Source organism: Pocillopora verrucosa, chromosome 5 (genome assembly GCF_036669915.1).
Source record: "Pocillopora verrucosa isolate sample1 chromosome 5, ASM3666991v2, whole genome shotgun sequence".
NCBI classification, from domain to species: Eukaryota; Metazoa; Cnidaria; class Anthozoa; order Scleractinia; family Pocilloporidae; genus Pocillopora; species Pocillopora verrucosa.
The window spans coordinates 3415524-3436742 of NC_089316.1; the positions used below are offsets into that span (position 1 = coordinate 3415524).

Genomic DNA, 21219 nt, shown 5'->3' on the forward strand with positions numbered 1-21219 from the left:
TCAAAAAAGCTACAGGAAACAGATTTCAAGGGAAATATAAAGAATAAAGCCTTGTTTGTATGCAGAGATCTTAATGCCAAAGGTATTAAAAGAAATCAGCTTTCTACTGAAACTCATCAAAAATTTAAATCACCATATGAAAACAGATATTGACTGGAAACTGAAAATTGCCCTTGAGAATGTAATTTTACTGAATCTATCATTGGAAGATTTGATGTCATTCAGAAAATCCAGGCTGAATGCACCGAAGTGTCCTATTGTCGAAGTCAACGGTTTGCGGCAAGCTCTCTCAAGCGTCAAGGCAGGGGAAATTGTGAAGAGTATTGTCATGCAATCCTCTCGGCTAAGACTTACTTATTGTAAAATAAAAATAGTCCGAAATAGAGAGTCAACAATTTTAATTATGACTCGTGTTAAACAAACTGAAAGGTGGTAATAGTTCCAGCTGCTGTTACGAGAAAGGAAAGCTGTTCCCGCCCCCGTATTATTACTTATTCTGTCAGGCGCACTAACACTATAAGTGTCACAGGAGAAAATTATCCTGAGAACAGGGATAAATTTTGACCCCAACAAACAGTTTGTCAGCACTTCTTTTCAAGAGACGCTTCTCCTGCTCTATAGCTAGCACCCTTTGAATAGAGGTCATCGTAACGTTATGAGTAAAAAGGTGGGTGCGCAGATAACGGAAGTTGTCAGCAAGCTATTTCCCTGACAACCAGAATACAAAACACAGAATACATTGCTTTGGTTAAGAATAAATAATATATCTGATAGAAAATTATACAGGCTTTTAGTATACTTTGCATTCGAACACTGTCCTAGCCCAAACGAATAACAACACACATCTCCAACCCCTCCCTTTCTTTTCTCCTTCTCAAGACCTCTCTTACAATGGCAGACACCATCATTACCATTTTTCATTTTGGTTGTATGCTTTAGGCCTTTCTTGATATAATCTTTGTTGTTTCAATACAGGTCATCAAGGATTTGAAATCATAAGTTTGATTCACACCACATTTGCACAATAAGTCCAGTATTACCACTCTAATTATCATGTCAACTTTAAAATTGCAAATTAAATGGTCTAAATACTATAGTTATTTAGATTTGGGGACAAAATTCACCACACAATAGCTTCTTTGCCTTCATTTCCCTGCAACTTGATTGTTTGAGTAAGGCTTTAATTTGATAGAATGTTTCATTCCAGTGTTGCTTTCTTACAGGCACAGAGACTTGTGAACAAACTAGGTTGTAACTATCACCTGCATTACAAAAACAGATGTGTTAAAAATGATTGAGTAGCTTATAATTCATGTCCCAAGCTTGAGCAGAAGAGGGCAGACAGGGCTGTGTTGAAGTGAGACTTCTAACCCTTTACACCCTAACATTAGTATGCACATTCTCCAAAATGTTCTCTATGCATTTCCAAAGTTGCTGAAAAGAAGAATTTATTCTACAATCAAGAGATAAATGTCTAATTTGTAGGTGATGCAGTAAGGAGAAATTAGATGCCAGTCACTCTTTTAGGGGTTCAACTCTTTAACTCCCAAGATCTGATTGTTGATTCACCCCTCTTGCTGCTCAACATTTCTTTGCAAATTAGTTACAAGAATTTCATGTTAGATTAGAATAACTTTGAACTGATAAGTTTGAGTTATGACCTGCTTGTTGGAAAGGTGAGGATATTACAGGGAGAAGTTACATGTTAATAACTACTGAAAGTTGAGTTGAACCCTATGCAATTACTGTTACAATGCCAAAAGGACATACCTTCCCCCCATTAAGTATCATTCCACAAGATTTAATATCCAATCAAATCACAAGAGAATAACAGTTCACAACTACATTTATTGATGTTTTGCTAAGTGAAATTAAAGTACCACATGTCAAGAAATTCAACTTTATTGATGTAAAAGGACTGGATTATCTCAGTATCTGTAGAAAGAGGCTGGTCATGCAACTCCTACCAACAAACTCATACTTAGTATGAGAACCAGCTTTTACAATGTTTCTCTTCACTAGAAAAGCACACATCAGAAAAATGATACAAAAACACTAAAAAAACTACAGGTTGAACTTAGAAAAGCTTGCCACTGGTTAAAAAGTGAAGAGTGATTTATTCAAACTCACGATTACACAATTGTACATTGAGCATATAAATACAAACAAAGCGTAACATCCTTTTAATGGTTAATAGTTGAGATGTAGGCAGAGCTTTACTTTGCAACGAAATGTATAGGCAATGTTATGGTTCCAATGAAACTGTACAGAGAATATGGAGTAAAAAGAAACTGAGAAATTAAACTTATGTTGGTTTGTTGGCACCCTTCTTGCCAATTAAACTCTTGTGAATGTGAGGGATAACACCTGCAAACAAGAGAAAACAAAACTTTAAATAACAATTTACTATTTAGTTTAACTTTTAATGCAGTAACAAGAAAGTTTCTTTGGGAAAGCTAAAACCCTGGCCTATACTTAAGATTTCCAGGTCTTCTACTGGATTCAGTACAAATGTTTATAAACATAGCAATTTTCTACATATACCACGCAGTCATGGTGAGTAATCCTCCACCAACTCCATCTAGAAAACAAATTCTTATGCGAAAAAAACAGCCTGCTATGTACCACACTGTTTCACTCCCGAGTGAAAAGATTCTTTTGTCCATTTCTTGGAAGCACCTTCCAATGCAAATTGTGGTTGAAAGTCTTAAGGAAATTTTGCATATTCTGTTGTAAATCTTACAGTATAATCCAAAATCAAATATCAGTTTTAAGCACGTAAAATGAAGTTGTAAGGGAAGAAATCAAGTTTTCACCAAAAAAAAATCAGAGAGATACAAAAGAACTCAAGACAAGCAAATTTGATGAACTTAGATTCATTGTTTCCTGTAGGAAGTAAAACCGTTGCAGTAAATGTAGCTGCAACATCAACTTGTCGATGTTCGCCAACTGGAACAAGAGAATACTGCCTGAAGAGTTAATTTATGTACAGCATGCATTAGAAAACAAGTTAGCTTACCTCCACCGGCGATGGTTGCTTTGATTAGAGAGTCGAGTTCTTCGTCTCCGCGAATGGCAAGTTGAAGATGGCGGGGAGTGATACGTTTCACTTTTAAATCCTTAGAAGCATTTCCAGCCAACTCAAGGACCTAATATACAAAGATCGGTTGAAATCAGGCACTTGTCACATGTAAACTCGATGCAAAATCGAAAGATTCTTTGCAAAAATATTGCTTTGTCATGTTAAAAAAATCACGAAGACAGCACACGCAAAATCAGCAAAGAAATTTTCTACATTTGAGCAAAATTTTATCATTTGTTCAAACATTTCGAGCAGTTGCTACATTAGAGCACTTGAAAGCGAAAAGAAGCGTGGAATTACGCTTGAAATCTTCCGATCAAGCTATATTTTCATTCATTGTATAATTCAAATACGGCGGGAACTGTCGTTACTAGCGTAACAACAGTTCATTTGACTGCTTTCTTCCTTCAAATATTCACGACTCAGTCGCACAGCAATGAGATTGGACTGGAATTATCCGGACCACACAGAGAAACGAAGTAAATAATGAAGAAATCGAGCAGTTTAAGGATGAGGATTATTATGCTTCAAATCAATATTCACAAACATACAACCGCCCAAACGTAACACTGGCTTTCGCTTCCGAGACTATTTCGACAACTGAAAGAGCGCTGTTGGCCCTCAAACGAGCGAATAATTTTTCTTAACAGTCGAGCTAATGTGCCATCTCACCTCTGCCGTTAAATACTCCAGAATAGCGGCACTGTAAACGGCGGCTGTTGCTCCGACACGTCCATGACTAGTCGTTCGGTTCTTCAAATGTCTGTGAATACGACCTACTGGAAACTGTGCAAAACGAAGAGCGTAAGGTACAAGCCAAGGGAACACATTTAGGGTTCCAGCAAAAGCCTTGCAGCATTTTCTCTCTTTAAAAACGACTATTTACCTGAAGTCCGGCCCTTGCTGAACGAGAAACTGCCTTGGCCTTTGCCTTGGAATCTTTTCCTGCTTTTCCACCAGCCTGAAAGTCGAATAGGGAAAGATTTGCAGTGAAAAATATGACTCGCAAGAGACAGTGCTTGCAGAAATCTTCTTTAAGTTTAAACTTCAAGAAATGATGCACATTTTGGCTCATAAAATAGACCGAAAGTTTCTCGCAAAAAGCGGATGGAAACGGATTCAAACCGCTCACGACTTACCATATCGGTTCTTCAAGATTATGTGACGCGCTAACAAACGACTACTGCAGAGCGCCAAAATTTTGCCCGTCAATTTGAAAGTAGAAGAGCCAATCAGAGACCAGCTTTTGAACAACAACCAATCACGAACTGCTATTTTCGCGCTTGACTCTAAGTTCTAAATAAGGAGAATTAACGTTCAATGGATATCTGACGAAACAATGTAATTATGTTAATTTTTATAGCTTTGAAGAAATACTTTATTATTTTCATAACACGCAGAGATTGAAATATGCACGAGCGTAGCCTTGGTTGAATATACACGCCAAGAAAATCTGAAGTTATCATTTACCGGCGACTAAACGTCAAACAATGAATTATTTCCCAAAAGATCGGGCCGCTGGAAAGGTCATGGGGCGAAACAAAAAGTTGCACGAAAAAAAAAAACCATGCCAACATGCGAAGTGAATGGCCAAGAAGAAGAATTCATACACTGGCACTCATACATATGAGATTCACTTGTAAAAGGAAAAAATTTCGCGAAGTTCTTAACTCGACGAAAAAGGACTGTAGTGTCCACATCTACTAAATTTGATCTGTCCCTACATACTACTTACTAATTTTTAACACAAGAAATCCCGCCATTGCCATACAAAAAATTGATAAGATTGATATTTCTTATAATTATGATGTAAATAATTATAGTAACAATGACGGGGTCTAGACTCAACAGAAGACAAACGAAGTCAATATTTCCTATCGTAGATGTGCGGACAAATGCTCGACAAGTTTCCAGTAACTTCAGTTTGTGAAACTTTTTTCGCCTAAATAACCTTCGCAATTTTATGACACCTTTTTTTCCTAGGAGGGTTCCGATTTGTGTAAATTTATACTACTATACCAATAAATACTTAGTGAAAACGCCCAGAAAAAAGTTGACATATAACACTCCTCCCCCCCCCCCCCACGCCTTCCAGAAATTGTAAACCTATGCACAACTCTCAATAACCTTGTACAGTTTCAAACCCCTTAAAGTCCTCGTTTTGCAGAAGAAATCATAAGACACTTTAACAGTTTCAAGTTAATACATTCATATTGATCTGCCTAAACCTGGCTTCACCTCAGAGCCAACAAGATACTTGACTTCAGACTTCCTCTCTTCCATATCAGATTTTAGTGGAAGACGAAACACTCGATGGGGAGACTTCAATACCAATCAGCATAATTTGTTAAGCCGTTTACACTGAGTGAATGAAAGGGCTCAATCATATTATAAATGGGCCGTTCAGTTGGTAGGCTTTAGTAAGCATAACAAAATCTGACCCTACAATAATCAATCACGGTCTAGAGGTCACTCTCTGGAAGAGTCGGTTTACTTAAGCATTACTTTTCCAATTTCGCGGACTTTTCTTTACAAAACAGAGTAATCCGAAAAGTAGAATCAGATAAAATAGATCAACATGTTCTTCAAGCTAGGGATGACTGCTTCGGTATACTGATTATTGGTAGGTGACGTTGGATGGTGTTCAATTCGTGTTCAAGACAAATCAGTAATACGAATCGCTTGAATGATCTTTGCCGCATTATCAATTACTAAATTTCTTTGGTTAGCTTTAAACATTGACTTGATATAGGGCGCTTGTTACAGAGGGTAGGCGCCTAATGAAGTCATTTATATACCTTAATGTATACGAGTTGTTACTGCTGGAGAGAGAAGATGAGTTCAACTTCCTATTCCACTGGAAAATTTTTTATGCGTGACTCGACCCTTGAGAATGACATGTGGAGTGCACAAAGAAAATTTGACGGACAGTTTAAAAGTAAATCCACTTTTCTTATACAAAGTCGGAAGTTTTCGGGGTAAACAATTTTTTTGTCCTTGAAACTGACTGTCACCACTTTCGTAAACTTTCTACATAGTTAGGATCAAATGTCTTTCTAACCGAAGCTGATGATTGGCTGATGCATATGGGAAAACTGTCTTATTTCATTCCGCTTCATGATCATATTGAAAATATAATACACCATACATAGCGACGGTGCTGGGTGAACCGCCCATCTCCGAAAATTTACAGATGGCGTCTTCAGAAAAGGAACTCATCCCTTTGAATGATCTACCGCCAAAACATGAAAGCATCCCAGAGAAACCTTCAACAGCAGGCACCACCGATTTGGTGCCCTCTAAGTTTCCTTCCAGACCCAGGCGAAAAGTTGTAGTCGTCGTCACTGTCATCGCAGTGGTCGTTTTAGTTATTATTGCAGCATCCTTGATCGGCAAATACATTCCGGAATATCTTCGAGATGCTGAAAACAAGTGTAAGTATACGGATAAATTATTAACCTTCTTAAGGTGGCTTTGATTGAGCTGTAAGCGATAGAGTGAACATCTTACAGCAAAAACTCTCGAGGTTTGTTTGTGCGCCTTGAATTCCTTTGATTATTTAAGTGTCACGGGATGGAGTTCGTCGCTGAAATTACGACATCGGACGACTTTAAAGTTTCCCGAAGTCTGAAGAATAGAAATTACGCTACAAATACTCAGAGCATGGGGCATGTGCGAATTTAAGGGTATTAACCAACAAAATGTATTCAGGAGAGGTTATCTGGGCCTAAATTAAACTGACTTTGCGCGTCTTTTGCCGACCTTTGAGCTTTGAGCTTTGAGCAGTAATCCAAAAACATGAATTCGTTTTATTGTTTTTCTCCCACATAGCTCGAAAAGATACTACAGATAAGGGAGCTGAAGAACCAAAAGGACCCATATCCTCTAAAAATCAAGTGTCCCCTACAGGTACTTTGTTCACTTTTTTGATGTAGAAATTTAAAATTGTATGTTCCCAAATTGCAAGATTTTTACTAGAATCGCAAAATCATTCACTACCTCCAAACGTGAAGGAAGCTCAATTACTTGCTTTCTGACTCCGAAAAGAAGCCTGAACAAAAAAATATTCGGACTTAACGATTTAAACGCACAAATTTCAACTTCTAGCTCCATGATCCCGGCTATATTCTCTTATTCATAATTCACAACGTAGTTCTCCGCATTTGCTGCGGCTGAACTGTCTCCAAGCAAATCGTTGGAAATATCTAGCTTAATTCACTCCTCAACAAATGTGGAGATATTTACGACGTTCTGAAGGAGTTGTTTATGATGAAATTAGCGAATATATACACTGGACGAAAAAATGGATTTTGCTCAGTTTTGCAAGTTGGGCAAATGTAGTGCAATTTAGGGCTCTAAATTTGCGCTGGCAAAGATGATGGAAACTCGAGCATTTGTACCTGGTGTGTTTACTCGCATATGTGACGTAAATGTTATATTTGCTTTTAAATTCACCTTTCACCAAGGTAAATATGAAAGTTCCACATACATTCGCCACACGTTTGCTTAACATAAGTGTCATATTTACCACAAATGCAAACGCAGGCAAACAATTTTTTTTGCACTGGTTTTCAGCTAATTTTCTTATCTATGAAAAAATGCCAGAAATCTAGTGGCAAACACTCGCTCAAGAATGAAAAACACTGAAGCAGCTGGGAGGGGGGGGGGCTAAATTTCCCCTTTAGCGTTAATTTTTCCACACCTCGATAAGTGGCCACAGCAACTTTGTTTTTCATCCGATATGGAGTCTTCTATTGTTTTTATCCTTATTAATTAAAGCAGCCACTGTAAACACCCCCTAGCAGTGGTGGGCTGATGATAGGTAAGACTCCAACAAAGAAGGTAGCAACTGATAAAAAAGCTATCAAGTTCTTTATCTTAATGACCTTATTCCATTGTCATTAAGATGAGTGTGGTAGTTCGTGATCTTTTTTTTTTTTTCAGGCAGTAGTCTTCTGCACCATATACAAATTTCCGATGAACCCCTATCAAGCAGCCAACCTATATTTAGCTGCTGCTTAATTGAGCTTTGACTGTCTGCAATTTTAGACAAATAAGCAAAAAATAGTGGCAGGCCTCTGCCTACCACAAACATAAAAAATTATTGTTTTCTTGTACAAGGTAAATCTGTGAATATATCCTACACATGAAGATGGTTATATGGTTACCTTTTTTTAATGCACGCTGTTTCCACAACTGCAAATTCAAGCCAGATAGTTTCAGTTGAAAGAATACAGTGTGGGGTTCATTAACTTCCCTGGCAATTCTTTAAGAAAATAAGTTATTTCACTGTTAAGACAGATGTAACATCAAAACTGAGAGAACCAAGTTATCTTGGTTACATATTATAAAATGTTTATATCTTAGTGTACTGTACAGACAAGCAGTAAACAGATTTCTCTTGAAACTGTAGTTAAGATAAGATCGAAAATGTAAATGCATTCTTCGTGGGGTTGCAATACTACAAGTACATATGTTATTTTGAACACATTAAATATACTTAAAGTGTAATAAACATCTATCTTGATGGATGTTACTCATGGGAACATGAGCATGGGTCATTTAGCAGAGGATTAAACCTCTGTAATGCTTTTCTGATTGCATTGGTTGCTTTGGGGCCTGTTCTTATCTTTTCAATGCTTAATAACAATATTGTTATTAAGGTCACACTCGTTCAAAATGTGCCGGATTTGCAATGAACCACTTGTTACAATTTTAAGAAATTTATAACAAAATACTTGAACAAGGAATTATTAAAATCTCTCTACTGTTCAAACTGGGTGGTAAAGGGCATTTGCATGATTCCAGATTGGCCTTTTTTCTCCTGTGAAATTCGAAATGGCTATTTTTTCTCCATGAATCATGACTTTCTTGGTAGCCAAAAACCCTCATTTTCCATAATTATTTTTGAAAAATAGGTTGTTGAGATGTTGTTCCAAATGTTCTAAAAATGATTTGCAAAATTGCATGTGATCGTTCTGTAGATGTTTTCAAGGCACAATAAAAATCAACAGTCCTGTAAATTTCGTAATTTGCAGGAGTGAACTCATCCAGACAGGAAGCCTTTGGATTTCCAAGAAAAATTAGGGTAGAGCACTGCCATTAGACAAACTCAGGACCACCTTTTCACATGACCTTTGCACCCTTACCGGTAACACATTTACATGAGTGCCAATCTTTAGGGGTGTCATGACCAAAACCCTACCTGTAGTGTAAACCAGGCTAAAGTAGACATAGTCACAGCAGCCCATTCCTAGCCTCCACCTCCTCCCCTTTCCCTCCGCTTCTTACCCCCCCCCCCCCCCGCACCACCTGTCTCAAGGAAGAGGTGATGTTTATCTTTAAACAGCATAGCTAGATATAGAAGGCAACAGAACTGATCATTCACTGCTTCAGTGACCACTCTCAAGACAGTTCGATGAGCTTCCATAACTCTCAGCTTAATTGGAGACGACCGATGCTTGAGCTCATAGGCTTAAAAATTTTAATTATTAATTTAAATACTGCACGTACCTATCTCTGCGTTTGGAATTGCCTTGGAATCCGACGATGTTAAGGCTTTCCTTGAAGCTTCCTCTCGCCTGAGAAAAGAGTGCCATCGATCATAATACTTCCTCGCTAAATATTTGCATATCTCCTGTTTCTCTCGAGGCTAGCCTTCTCATTCTGCAACGCAGATGCAAGTGTCCTATCTTTGTTAGCGCTTCTTTGTTGTCGCTTTCGCTTTTTCCGTCCTCTGTTCATTCGCCATTTTGCCTCATTATATTTTCACGACTTCTTCTACCCGCGAGGGCAAAAGAAAGAAATGTAAGAAATAAAATTATACTCAAGTTACAGCTAGATTTCTTCCCGCCGACTCTGTTTCAAAAAGCGCCTAAACGGACACCGCTGACCATCAAATAGACGAAAAGCCACCTCCAGAGCCCCTACGCAAAAAGAAAGTAATGGTAGTGGGGTGGGGATAAATGAGCACTTCCAGATCCCCTGGCTGTTGAGATAGCTGCTACCCTCTTTCTCAGCCAATCAAAATACCAAGGAATACACTCGCGGGTACTCCAAAAGATATGCTATTACCAGGAGCCCAATGACTTGGTCTCCTGCTATTACGCATTCAAATTGTTAGCGCCTTTTCTGTGTATCTTCGCTCGACAACGTTTTGTTGATCGTTTCTGCTAAGGGAAGGTACGTTTTTTCTTGGGGGGGGGGGAGGGCTGGGGACTCAGAGGGGAGGGTCATCAGTGAAAGTGAGCACCAAAGGGGGAGGGCCATACCCTCTTTTTCAGCTATTCAAGGGGAGGGTCACACCTTTTCCAGAATTTTTAATGAGGATTTTTGTGATGTTATTTTCCATTTTTCTTTATCAGACTAAGTTTTTTCTTTTCAACTTGTTTATTTTAATTCGGTGCAGGTACTAGTTTTACAAGGTTACTGGGTGTCTACATGTATATTATTCCATGGCACATAATTTTCTCGGAGTACTCGTGTCCTTTTCCGTCCGTATCGTGACGTACTTGACTCGGGTATGGTTTCGTGTTCAAGCTGTTGTCTATCCGCTGCCTAATCTCCTGAGTCCATATCAAACTCTTTCCCCAGTGCGACGAACATTTGTTTTCCTCGGTTCCAGGTGTACGCAACCACTAACCTCACGTAATGCGCATGCTCTCCGTTACGAATTTTCAAAATGGCGGACAAGTCAAAGAGGAAAATTAAAAAAAAAAAGCGATTTTGCAATGAATTCTCAACATACACCCTCGTTAGAAAGGCGAATCCACGGAAGAAAGATACAAAACTGTATGATATTGAGATCGATATGATATTAAATCGATACCGAGGGCCCGTTTAATTTCCTTCCGCCACGATTATTAGCTTTCTTGACAGCTTTCTGAAGACAGAATACTTTCTTTCTGAAGACTTCTGATATGCGGCTATTGATTATTACACCTCGTATACCTGATTGTTCAAACACTTTGTTTAAGATTGTTGAAAGGACCGACTCATGGTTCTCCGTCTTCGTCTTGACATTGCTTTGAAATAGTTAGACTAGTAAGCTGAAACGAAAAATTAATCAGGGAAGTTTACGAAAAATCCAGCAAACAAGCTTTAAAAAGGCATTTATTTAGACTTCATACTTCAACGAACTTCACAAATCTTACTTGTTTATCTTGTAAGTAAACGATGGCAGATTAATTCCCGAAGCGCTTTCTGAGTTTCCCGATCCCTCTCCTACTGCTTTCACGCTTACAAAACAGGAAAAATCAAAAGGAGGAAGATACAGCTGTTTTGAAACGCCATTTGACGAAGGTAAATCTGCTTTTTGTTCGACACTTTACATATCAAAACAAAGGAAATTTGTTCCTCTTTTTGATTCTGGCGGTACATTTTTAATTTGCGCCTGCGTAAAAGAGATATCGCCCGAGACCCTTCGCTCGGTCGTGTTTTGATCAAAAACGCCTTGTTAATTTCACGCAACCGCTCGGAGAAAAGGTAAAAATGACGAGGGGAAACTTTACCTTCAAGTTAGAAAATTAGCGGAATAGAAAGCCACAATATTATAGTTTCATATTTCAGAGGTACATTGAGTGCTTTTTCCGTAGAGAATCCGCACGATGGTAAAACATTCGAAAATTACACTCGATTTGAGTGGGGTGTCGAAGTGGGCGTGGTCACTACATTCATGTTAAGACTATTTGTACCCCATGAGTTTGATATGTTAAGCTCTGAAGAGTTACTAGAAGATCCAACAATGCCCTCTACCCTGCCGCTGTCACTGTCACTGTCAGACTCTGGATTTGAGTCAGAGGCTAGCGGAATGTTTGTCTATTTTCCTGCACAATTGAAGTCAAAATCTTACTGCGCATTTTCTTGTTTCAGCGCGCACATATTCAATATCGAGATTTATTCATATTCAAACATTTTGCGTTTACAAGCAAAATGTCGAAAAATGTTCTGAGGTTTCTATGGCATGGAGCATACCATGTGGTAGTGAGGGGAGGGTCACACTTTTGTTAGTCACCTAAAAGTGGGGGGGTCAGGAAATTTTTAATCAAAACATGAGGGAGGGCCAACACTTTCTTTTGGAAAAAATACCAAAATTCCCCAACCCTCCCCCCCAAGAAAAAAAGTACCTTCCCTAATATGGCTAGACTTGCACCCAATAAGGCTAGTAAACCCAGGCAACAAGTGACCTCAGCCTCAAGGGCGACAAGAAGCTATGATAAAAAGGGCGGGAAAACGACGAATACTGCTTGCATACTTCCGCACATTTTCAATCACTTACAGAGCTTGCTTGCGATTGATCTCCCATCAAAACGGCAATTATAATCCAAGGTCACGTAAGGTAAAACAACCTGTCCCTAACTCAAGCCAGGTTGGGAGCTTAGAAAGGTTATCTTCTCAGATCTGACTCTGATCCAGTACGAGTCTCTTGTGAGTTATCGACACTTCGGTTCACATAATTTGCACGACAACCACGTGGTCTATTCGCTTTACATTAAAAACCTACGCTTATATCAAGCCCCATATTAGCCGGAGAGAAGAATTAATTATAACCTTCTTTCTGAGCGTCCTTATAACATGCGTTCACTGATTTACTTTCTCTATCGATTTCTTTTCTTACACGTTGCTCTCTGCAACTGTAACCCCCTAAAACTGTAAGCTGTCCTCAATGCCGAAAATGTGTGTTCACTGCAGAATTCGTCATTGATTGTATCCTAAAAATCAGATTTCTCAGTAACTCTTTAAAGTTGCAGGAACTATGATTTTCATCCAACTGAGGTAAAGAACTCGATCGCTTGCAATTATCCTTGACCGATCATCTAGATCTAATCAAATAAAAACAAACAAACAAAAGAATACAACATTCTAACATAGGTCTAGATCGGAATTATTTTTTAAATGGGGTGTTAATAAAGGTGTATCAATATTTTACGTTATTATTTTGTAATACTTATCTTCAATTTTTTTACTAGCGACAAGCGAGACAAAAAGTTTACCTCAAACTACTTCAAGTGTTATTCAACACACCCCAATATCGCCTATACCAGAATTTACCACATTTGCAGCAGTTACGCTTTCTTCAAGGAGCGATATCAGTGCTTCCTCAGCAAGTAGCAGGGTGGCTGACTTGTCAGTCATTGCGAACCTTCTACCAAACACAGGTGAGCTAACTAATTCTTCAGTTTAGTATTCTATTTTTCTTTTTGGAAGTCATAAGTTTTTTTCATTGCCTGAGCGAAGGAAAGGCGAAAGGGTATTCCTCAGCTGTCTCATACTTTTTCTCTCTTACCAAGCGTTACGAGTTTTGAAAATTAATTCAACCGACTGTCTGAGAAAAACGCATTTAAAGAGTGAAGAAAATATGATTAAAGTTTTAAAGTCAGAAGAAAATCCTCATTTGTATAAGATATTGCTTGAAATGAATTCTCCGCGCTCTGTAGTAAATAAGTACTATGAATAAAGACTGAACAGATGAAAAAAAAAACTACGGATCTGGCGCTTCATAACCTGGTTCCCCTTCAAACGTGAAGCGAAAGTTTATCTCTTCTCCACAAATTTCTAAAGGCGTAAAGCAAAACCTAGAGGCTGTAGACTTCCCCATTTGGTAAAAAAAATAATCCTGGAAAGGAAATGAATGGGTGAGAAATGGGCTCTTCGTTGTCATAGAGCCTCTTTCACCGAAAGAGCTTTTAATAGTCTATAGGTTTCCCCAAACTGACCAGCAGATCTTAAAAAAAGTATGGGTAACCTGCGTTTGACTAGTAACATCCCATCCAGGGGCCGGGAGGGGGAAACATTCTTATCCAGTCTCTGTCATAGGTATTGCACCAAACATTTGACGAGCTTATTTCAGCATACATGATTTTCCAGTGCTACTGTCAGTTTCTTTTTGTAACGAGCATCTTTACCCTTAAGTTCAGCTATGACTTAGCAACTAATTTTGTATGTCATAACCTTAGAATCCAAATGGTCTCGTTGGAGCCCTTGGAGTGACTGTACTAAGACATGTGGCACTGGTACACGATATCGAAACAGAGCGTGCGTTGCCATCAATGATAGAGCAGTCTTTGCTCCAATTTCTTGTGCTGGAAAATCTGACCAGATCAAATTATGCGCAGAATGGAAATGTCCAGGTAGGTGCATCTTTCAGCAAGAATTGTCAATCATGCCTGGATAGTTTATTTTTTGGTAAAGAATGCTCAAAATATTTGATGTAAGGGAAAGTAAATTACATCATGAAAAACTGAACAAAGGTAATCAGATGACCAAATAGTCGAGGGAAGAGCCAGGATGAACAGAAAGTGTTTTTTTCAGTAGATTCAACACGTTATTTCCCAGAGCAAACAGCTGTCTTCGCCTGTCTTACTTTAAGAAATCTGTCTCGTGAGATGTATGTTCAATATCTTATATCTCATCCGTTGTTTAGACTGCTCAAGAAACTGCACCATTGGAACACTAAATGCCGCCTGTGACGCATGCACATGCATTCACCACGAGCTCAGTGGACGAGTCTTGACAGAAGATGATATACCGCTCTCAGATGCAAACATATCATTAGCAGAGACACCTTACAACATTATTGCACAAACGAATATTAGCGGATACTTTGCAACACTGGGTGTTTGTGCAATCCAACAAGAGCTGCTAATTACTAAAGCAGGGTTTGTCCCCGTGAAATTAATGGCAAATGTTACGACGCCAACAACTGTGAATATTACGGCCAAAATGGAAATTGCAGGTATGCGCTACTTCGTGTCATCATAGGTCCTGTAAAACTCTGTTGCTACTCCCATTAAGGAATGCACAATGTCTAGCATGTTTTCATCCAATATCAGCCAATCTGCGTTAGAATTTAGCTACGTTATAATTTTAAATACTGAACAACTCACACCTATATGTTGTGTTGACATCCAAGTTTAGCTCTTTTCATCAAGGTCCTGTTAACCCTTGAACTCTCAAGATCTGATTGATAACCGGCTTCCCTCTAACTGCAACACATTTCCTTGTAAATTAGTTAGGAGAATTTGGAAGATGTAGGTAACAACCTCTACCTGATTATTTTGAGTATTCTCGTCACCGGTTCGTTGGATAATGCATAGATATTACAGGGAGAAGTTGCATGTTAATCACTTCTGGGAGTTAAAGGGTTAATTAATAGGACTCCTTAAGGATTAGAGAGAAAGCAAAAGAATTACGCCAAAGAACACAGGAGGGGATAGATACAGAGCATCTCCAAAGTTGAAAATGGAAAATTTTTGGTTGAACTCTGTCCCAGCCTAGAGGCTTTCAATGCTTCATCTCACAGATACAATAAGCGACCTAACCTCAGCGATTGACATATGCAATACACATATAATTGATTATCACTTGATTTCTTCGCAAAATGTCTTCTATATTTTTTTATGATACAGTTTAATTCTAACGCACGCTCTTATTGGCTAGTATTTTATGAAAAAAGAAATAAATGGTTCATAGAGATGGTTCAGGCTGACGTCATTGTACAGAATAAGCGATTTTTCGGCGTGAAAAAATATCTCGTTATGTTATAAAAGCAATGGACAACGTCTAGCGTGCGTCCATCCAATTTGAAATGCATTTGGATAGTTGAAAGAGCACTTAGGTAGCTGGAGATGCTCTCGGCTGCGCCTCGAGCATCTCTTACGCTTCCTTCATGTTCTCTCAACTATCCGCGTGCATCCCGAATCGGATGGAAGCACGCTAGACGTTTTCCTTTCCATAAGACTTCTTTCTGGGCGGAACTTTCCATGCCATCATTCAACGAAACAACCTTCCTTTACAATGTTGTTCTCCATCTTTCTGCTTCTTTCTGAGTCTTTTTACAGTTCCTGCAGGTGTTCTTTCGTTTTTTTTCTCTTGAAGTTGCACCATTTGTAACAGTTCATCCAGAAAGCAAGATGCGCATGCCTGGTCAGAGTGTTACGTTCTGCTGTGAAGGCGAAGGAAATCCTCCTCCAGAAATTGAATGGTAAGGAGGTTAAATGACTTGGTGCAATATTTAACGACAATTTCAGTTTTTCAAATAGCCTTTAATTTCTATATTACACTCCGGGTTTTGAAGCAATCCTATTCACAATAATCAACGGGGTTATATCAGATTTGGCGTTATCATACGTTTACTGCAACCTTCGTATGTGTTTAGAGAGTGAAGCCGTACAAATAACGTCAGGGATTTGGATGTTCGAACCATGCTGTAGAAATAAACTTAAATTACAAGTTATTATGACTATTGCCATCGTTATTACAATCATAGTCACAATTATTAATTATCTTAACAGCATCATTATAATTGTTACTTTTAGTGTGACATATGTGGATGTCTGGGAATTTAGTCTGATAGGACGCTAAGCGAAACCTTTGTCGCTCTATGACACTGAAAAAATTAATAATTCTTTTATCATTATCATACCATTTCTTATCAATTTTATCATAATTATTGCTATCGTTATCACCATTTTTATTTTTATTACTGTTACCATTATCGTTGGTATTATTATATAACCCCGCATCCATAATTTGCAGAGGTAAAGTTGGAAGTGACCCCCTGATATTGCAAAATCATTTATGTTTGTGTTAATACACTTTGACTGATCTGTGTAAACTAAAAAAGCTTCTTCAGGTCAGTCAGTTTGAAGTGATTGGAAAGCTATTAAATGTTGAGCATAGTCAGGTTTAAAAAGACCCAACAAATAACGTAACAGAAAGATTCCCAAACCATTTATCTCTAATGACATTCTATGTAGTTTTATCCTAGGTGGGCATCGTTAAATATTTTTTCCTTTCATGTTTCTCTGTTAGGTTTAAGGAAAACAACGTCATCGATAAAAGCCTCTATAACTACAACAATACTCTTGAAATCAACGACGTTCAGGGTCTGAATGGAACTTTCCGTTGTCGAGCCATTAATCAATTTGGTTCAGAGTTTTCAAGCGTTGCTGAATTAATAGTTTTAGGTAAGACTCTCATTTTTACTGAACTTTAAAAAAAAATGGTTTTTAATGATAATATGATAATAACATAAGGGTAATACTAAGTGCTAAGGACAGAAGAGACAGATACTCGACTTCCGATTACTCCTATAATTGCGACTATCTTAAACGAAAAGCTCTCTTGCTTAAATTGTTCCATTTTCACCTGACAATGCCATTAGATAATTGGACTGAATTCGGTAAAACTTTACAACGATCAAGAAGAGAAATACAGTAAACAACTCTTCTTTTTAATTTCCAGTCATGCCTCGTGAACCTTTCTAAACCCCCTTAAGATTTTGAATCATAGGAAGTCTTCTGTACATTTATGCTATCACTATCGTAAGGGTAGAATTCAAAGCTGTTTCCGCCTTCATCTTTCCAGGAAAAAATGCTGAGAAAAAGTTAGACTTCAGCAAATGTTCACTCATGTCTCCTAGGCAACAAAATGATTTATATTTCTCAGACGGATGAAATTATTTCTTAAAGTTAAACTTTACATTTTTAAGTATTACGCCGAGATGATTCGATGAGAGGGGATCAGTATCCTATTGAACAGACTCATCAGTTCAGTTAAAAAGTTACCCTAATTTTGAAGCTCTTTGATTACCAACGATTTGAGCGCTTGAAATCTGACTTGTTTCAGCTTCTACCCAGTAAATAAGTCTTATATTCATTTGTTTTCTGACCTTAGAAAATTCTGAGGACTCTTGCCCTTCGATGCCAAGTTTAAATGATTTGACTCTACCACCTGGTTGTTTAGTTAATGGTACAAATTCCACCATAGTGAATGTCGGCGAGTGTGACCCTATTGCCTGCGTAAAGAGAGGTGTTAACTTCAGCTCTTCATGTTCGGATCCTCCCTTTTGCTGTGGTCCTCTCCTTTTTGGAAGTGTTTCGATTAAATGTGCCGCCATGTCGTTCGACTTATCTGTGGTAAAGAGGTGTGGCTGTGGAAAATGCATCGAAAAACAGACTATTATCAGTGGTATTGCTGTCGGTCAGAATGGCAATCCAGCCATTTTAGTAGACTTGTTTTTCAGAGGAAAATCTGTAGGTAATACCAATGCTGAGGGGAAGTTTTCATTTCCCGTTCCAGAAACTACGAAAAGAGCGATTGTGACCTTTAAAGACCAAAAACGCAAAAAATTTGTGGAAGAGGACAAAATTTTTTTAGTAGAAAAGGGCCAAACAGCTATTTATACAGTAAAACTAAGAGAAAAACTAGCGCCCGTTACGTTCAATGCCTCCGAACCCCTCGATGTAGCACTGGGTAGTGATTCTTCTGATAGTTTTGCTGATCTTGAGCTGCCTGAAAACGCCCTGTTGACTGAAGATGGTTCTGTTTTCAGCGGAATAGCTAAGGCCACCGTTAGTGTCACTGATCCTCGCAACCAATCAGATATTGAGTCTGCTCCAGGAGATTTTAGCTCAATGAATGAGGATGGTGAGGAGGAACTACTTCAAACGTTCGGTATGATAAGGCTTCATTTGGAAGATGACAGTGGAAAACCGCTGACTATGTCTAAACCTATGAAAGTGTACCTGGATTCAGACAAGCTAAATTCGTCTGTGTCAGATGGAAATGTCTCCACCAAACTTTACTGGCTCGACAAAAAGACAGGAAGATGGAGGGAGGCCGGTGAATTTATGCTCGAGGATGGAAAAAACCGAAGAAGAAAGCGTTCCGATGTTAAGCGGACGTTTCTAGCAGTAACTGTGACCCCTTCCTTGGCGAAGCGTGATCTGAACTTTGATACCCCAAGGGAACGAGTAGCTGTAAGAGTAACAATAGCAAAAAATTCAAAAAACAGTGGTGCAAGTGAGAGAGTCCTCGTAAGAGTCATTTGCCCACATCCAAACGGATACTTCATGGAGAAAGATACGAAACGCCGTTTGGCTTGCATCGTGATTCTAAGAAATGCTGATTGCTTCGTCCAGGCTTTAAAGGGAAATTATTTTTATGAGCCTGCCACATCCCCCGATGATACAAAGCGAATATTTACGAACGTTAACGGAGGCATAGTATCAAGTGAAGGCACGGGGACTACAATCAAATCGTTTCGATTTGAGAGCAAGCTGGAAAAAAATGATCATGATGGACCAACGTACTCTGTGGAATCAGCTGGAAAGGAAAAGTGCAAAGCCTCTCTGAACAGTTTGGAGGCACCGAATAAAACTAGAGCTCAGTTTGAATTTAAATCACCGGAATATACCAAAAATGCTTACGAGCAACTTCTAATGAAAGATCCGTCATTATGGTCTTCAACGGACAGATGTTTTATCAGAGTCGTATACAAAGGAAAAGAAGCAATATTCATGGCAGTCAGTTATTGGCAAGAAAACTTTGATGAGGACACCGCGTATGGCTATCATCTGAAGAAGACAGAAAATAGTTTGTCAAGCGGTTCAACTCAAGTTGTATGCCTTCAGTTTCCATGTCCTGTGAAGCAGGAGAAAGACCGTGACCCTGTATTTCTTCTAGTGACACCTGTAAGCTCGACGGATAATGCTGTCATCAACTTTAACAAATCACACCATCTTATAGAAGCAGCGCAAAGTCCCGAAATGAAACAATATAAAAATCCTCTCGAGAAGAGGTTCCTTATTAACTACCTTCTAATCGGCCTTATAACTTTCGAAAATCCAAAAAAATGCTTAAAGAGTAGCGAGGATCACTTAGAATTTACATAGGGTATCTACAAGTGGTCAACATGATTTATATAGTCAAGCTTCCATAAGATAGGATACTAGAAGTAATCCAATGCCAAGTAGCCGGGTGCATAAGTAATAGCCCTCTTATCATTAAACTTCGCGACCTCAGCTTTTAAGATCGGCGAAAATCTATCTATGATCGTATTTATATCTGACTGTATCTTTTTGGTACCTTTCTACATCATACGAGGAGCGTTTCGTTGAGCCATGCATGGTTAGTATTTTAATTCGAAACTTTTGATCAAACCTTTACTGGAAGTGATTCCTTAGCCATGGGATATGCCTAAGTCTGACGTACTTAGCAAAGCTCGATGGTCTTCTATTGAAACCACATATAAAGTTAATTTAGCTAAACTGATGTTCAAAATAGATAAGAAGACTTTACCTATATCCACCTTAGATACCACCGAAGAAGTTGACGTGAATACTAAGAAAAATCTAAGAAGTAATGCCAACATAAAAGTACCAAAATTCAATACATATTACATGAAAAACAGTTTTTCCAGAAGAGGACCTATCGTTTTTAACACACTTCTCCAAGAATCAAATTTAAGAAATATAACCATTAAGCAGCTCTCCTCGTTAGCCTACAAATCAAAGGCACTTTTAAATTTGAACTTTAATTCCATTTCTCCACAGACAGTGAATTTTAAGGACCCCAATTTTAAATATTTTTAGATCTTCTAATTTTGATAGGCTACTTTAATTATTGTATTTTACTACATTTCATTTCATTTTATTCCATTTTACGCACGACCCCACAAGCGTGTAGTCGCTTTAACAATTATCGTGTTTAAATAAAGTCTTTGTATTTGTATTGTATTTGCCTAATCTTGCCTCGTGGTAAGTGAGGAATCTTTATTGGAAACTTTCTATTAGTTTGCCACAGGATGTGGCTTTTGAACTGTTTTGGTTAGAATACAGCCAGATTCCTTCATATCATGTTCTTACATTGGGTAGAGTTTTCAGAGAGAAGTATGTTCTATAGATATTATATACAATTTTCCTCTCCACCATTGAATATTGTATGTAGAATGTGTATAGTAACTGTGATTTGAGGTTCTTAAGGGCAATCACTTGTTAAAGGTAGTGACTGTTTGACATTATGCTAAAAATTTCCTTTCTAGAGGCTGCCAATATTTGACTTTGGCACCGATACAACTCTCTCATTCTATAACAAAGCACAATGGTTTGCAAACCTATGTTATAAGGCTCGTTTAATCAAGCTTAAGTTATTATCGCTTAGTTACTGGTTAGAATATCTTGACTAAGTTTTCTTTTTTAAGCGCCTTCATGGGCTTATAGATTTCACTCGTGAATTTAGTTATTTTTCTTTTCTAAAGGGCAACACGCGCTGTGCTTAATCAGGGCTGCATTTAAAGTTAAATACCTGTCGTACGTCTTCCTTTCGAGACTTTTACTTCAACAGAATAACTTCGA

At 38.3% G+C, this 21219-nt stretch overlaps 2 protein-coding genes across 2 annotated transcripts in view; one reads left to right on the plus strand and one right to left on the minus strand.

Moving 5' to 3' along the window:
- Positions 1–1828: 1828 nt before the first annotated feature.
- On the minus strand, positions 1829–4306 carry LOC131770435 (histone H2A.V). The gene is made up of 5 exons (XM_059086146.2): positions 4222–4306; positions 3969–4043; positions 3755–3868; positions 3020–3149; positions 1829–2367 (listed from the first exon to the last, which is right to left on the minus strand). Exons 1-5 carry the CDS (start codon positions 4222–4224, stop codon positions 2306–2308), a joined length of 384 nt encoding a protein of 127 aa, XP_058942129.1. The 5' UTR covers positions 4225–4306; the 3' UTR covers positions 1829–2305.
- Positions 4307–6240: 1934 nt separating this feature from the next.
- LOC136281008 (cartilage intermediate layer protein 1-like) overlaps positions 6241–21219 on the plus strand; it is a 15257-nt gene continuing 278 nt past the window's right edge. The window contains exons 1-8 of the mRNA XM_066167150.1: positions 6241–6516; positions 6914–6991; positions 13051–13239; positions 14038–14211; positions 14505–14816; positions 15959–16064; positions 16895–17049; positions 17759–21219. The exon at positions 17759–21219 is cut by the window's right edge and continues 278 nt beyond it. Coding sequence (XP_066023247.1) covers positions 6276–6516; positions 6914–6991; positions 13051–13239; positions 14038–14211; positions 14505–14816; positions 15959–16064; positions 16895–17049; positions 17759–19758 — 3255 coding nt within the window. The 5' untranslated portion in view covers positions 6241–6275 and the 3' untranslated portion in view covers positions 19759–21219. The remainder of the gene's footprint in view (positions 6517–6913; positions 6992–13050; positions 13240–14037; positions 14212–14504; positions 14817–15958; positions 16065–16894; positions 17050–17758) is intronic.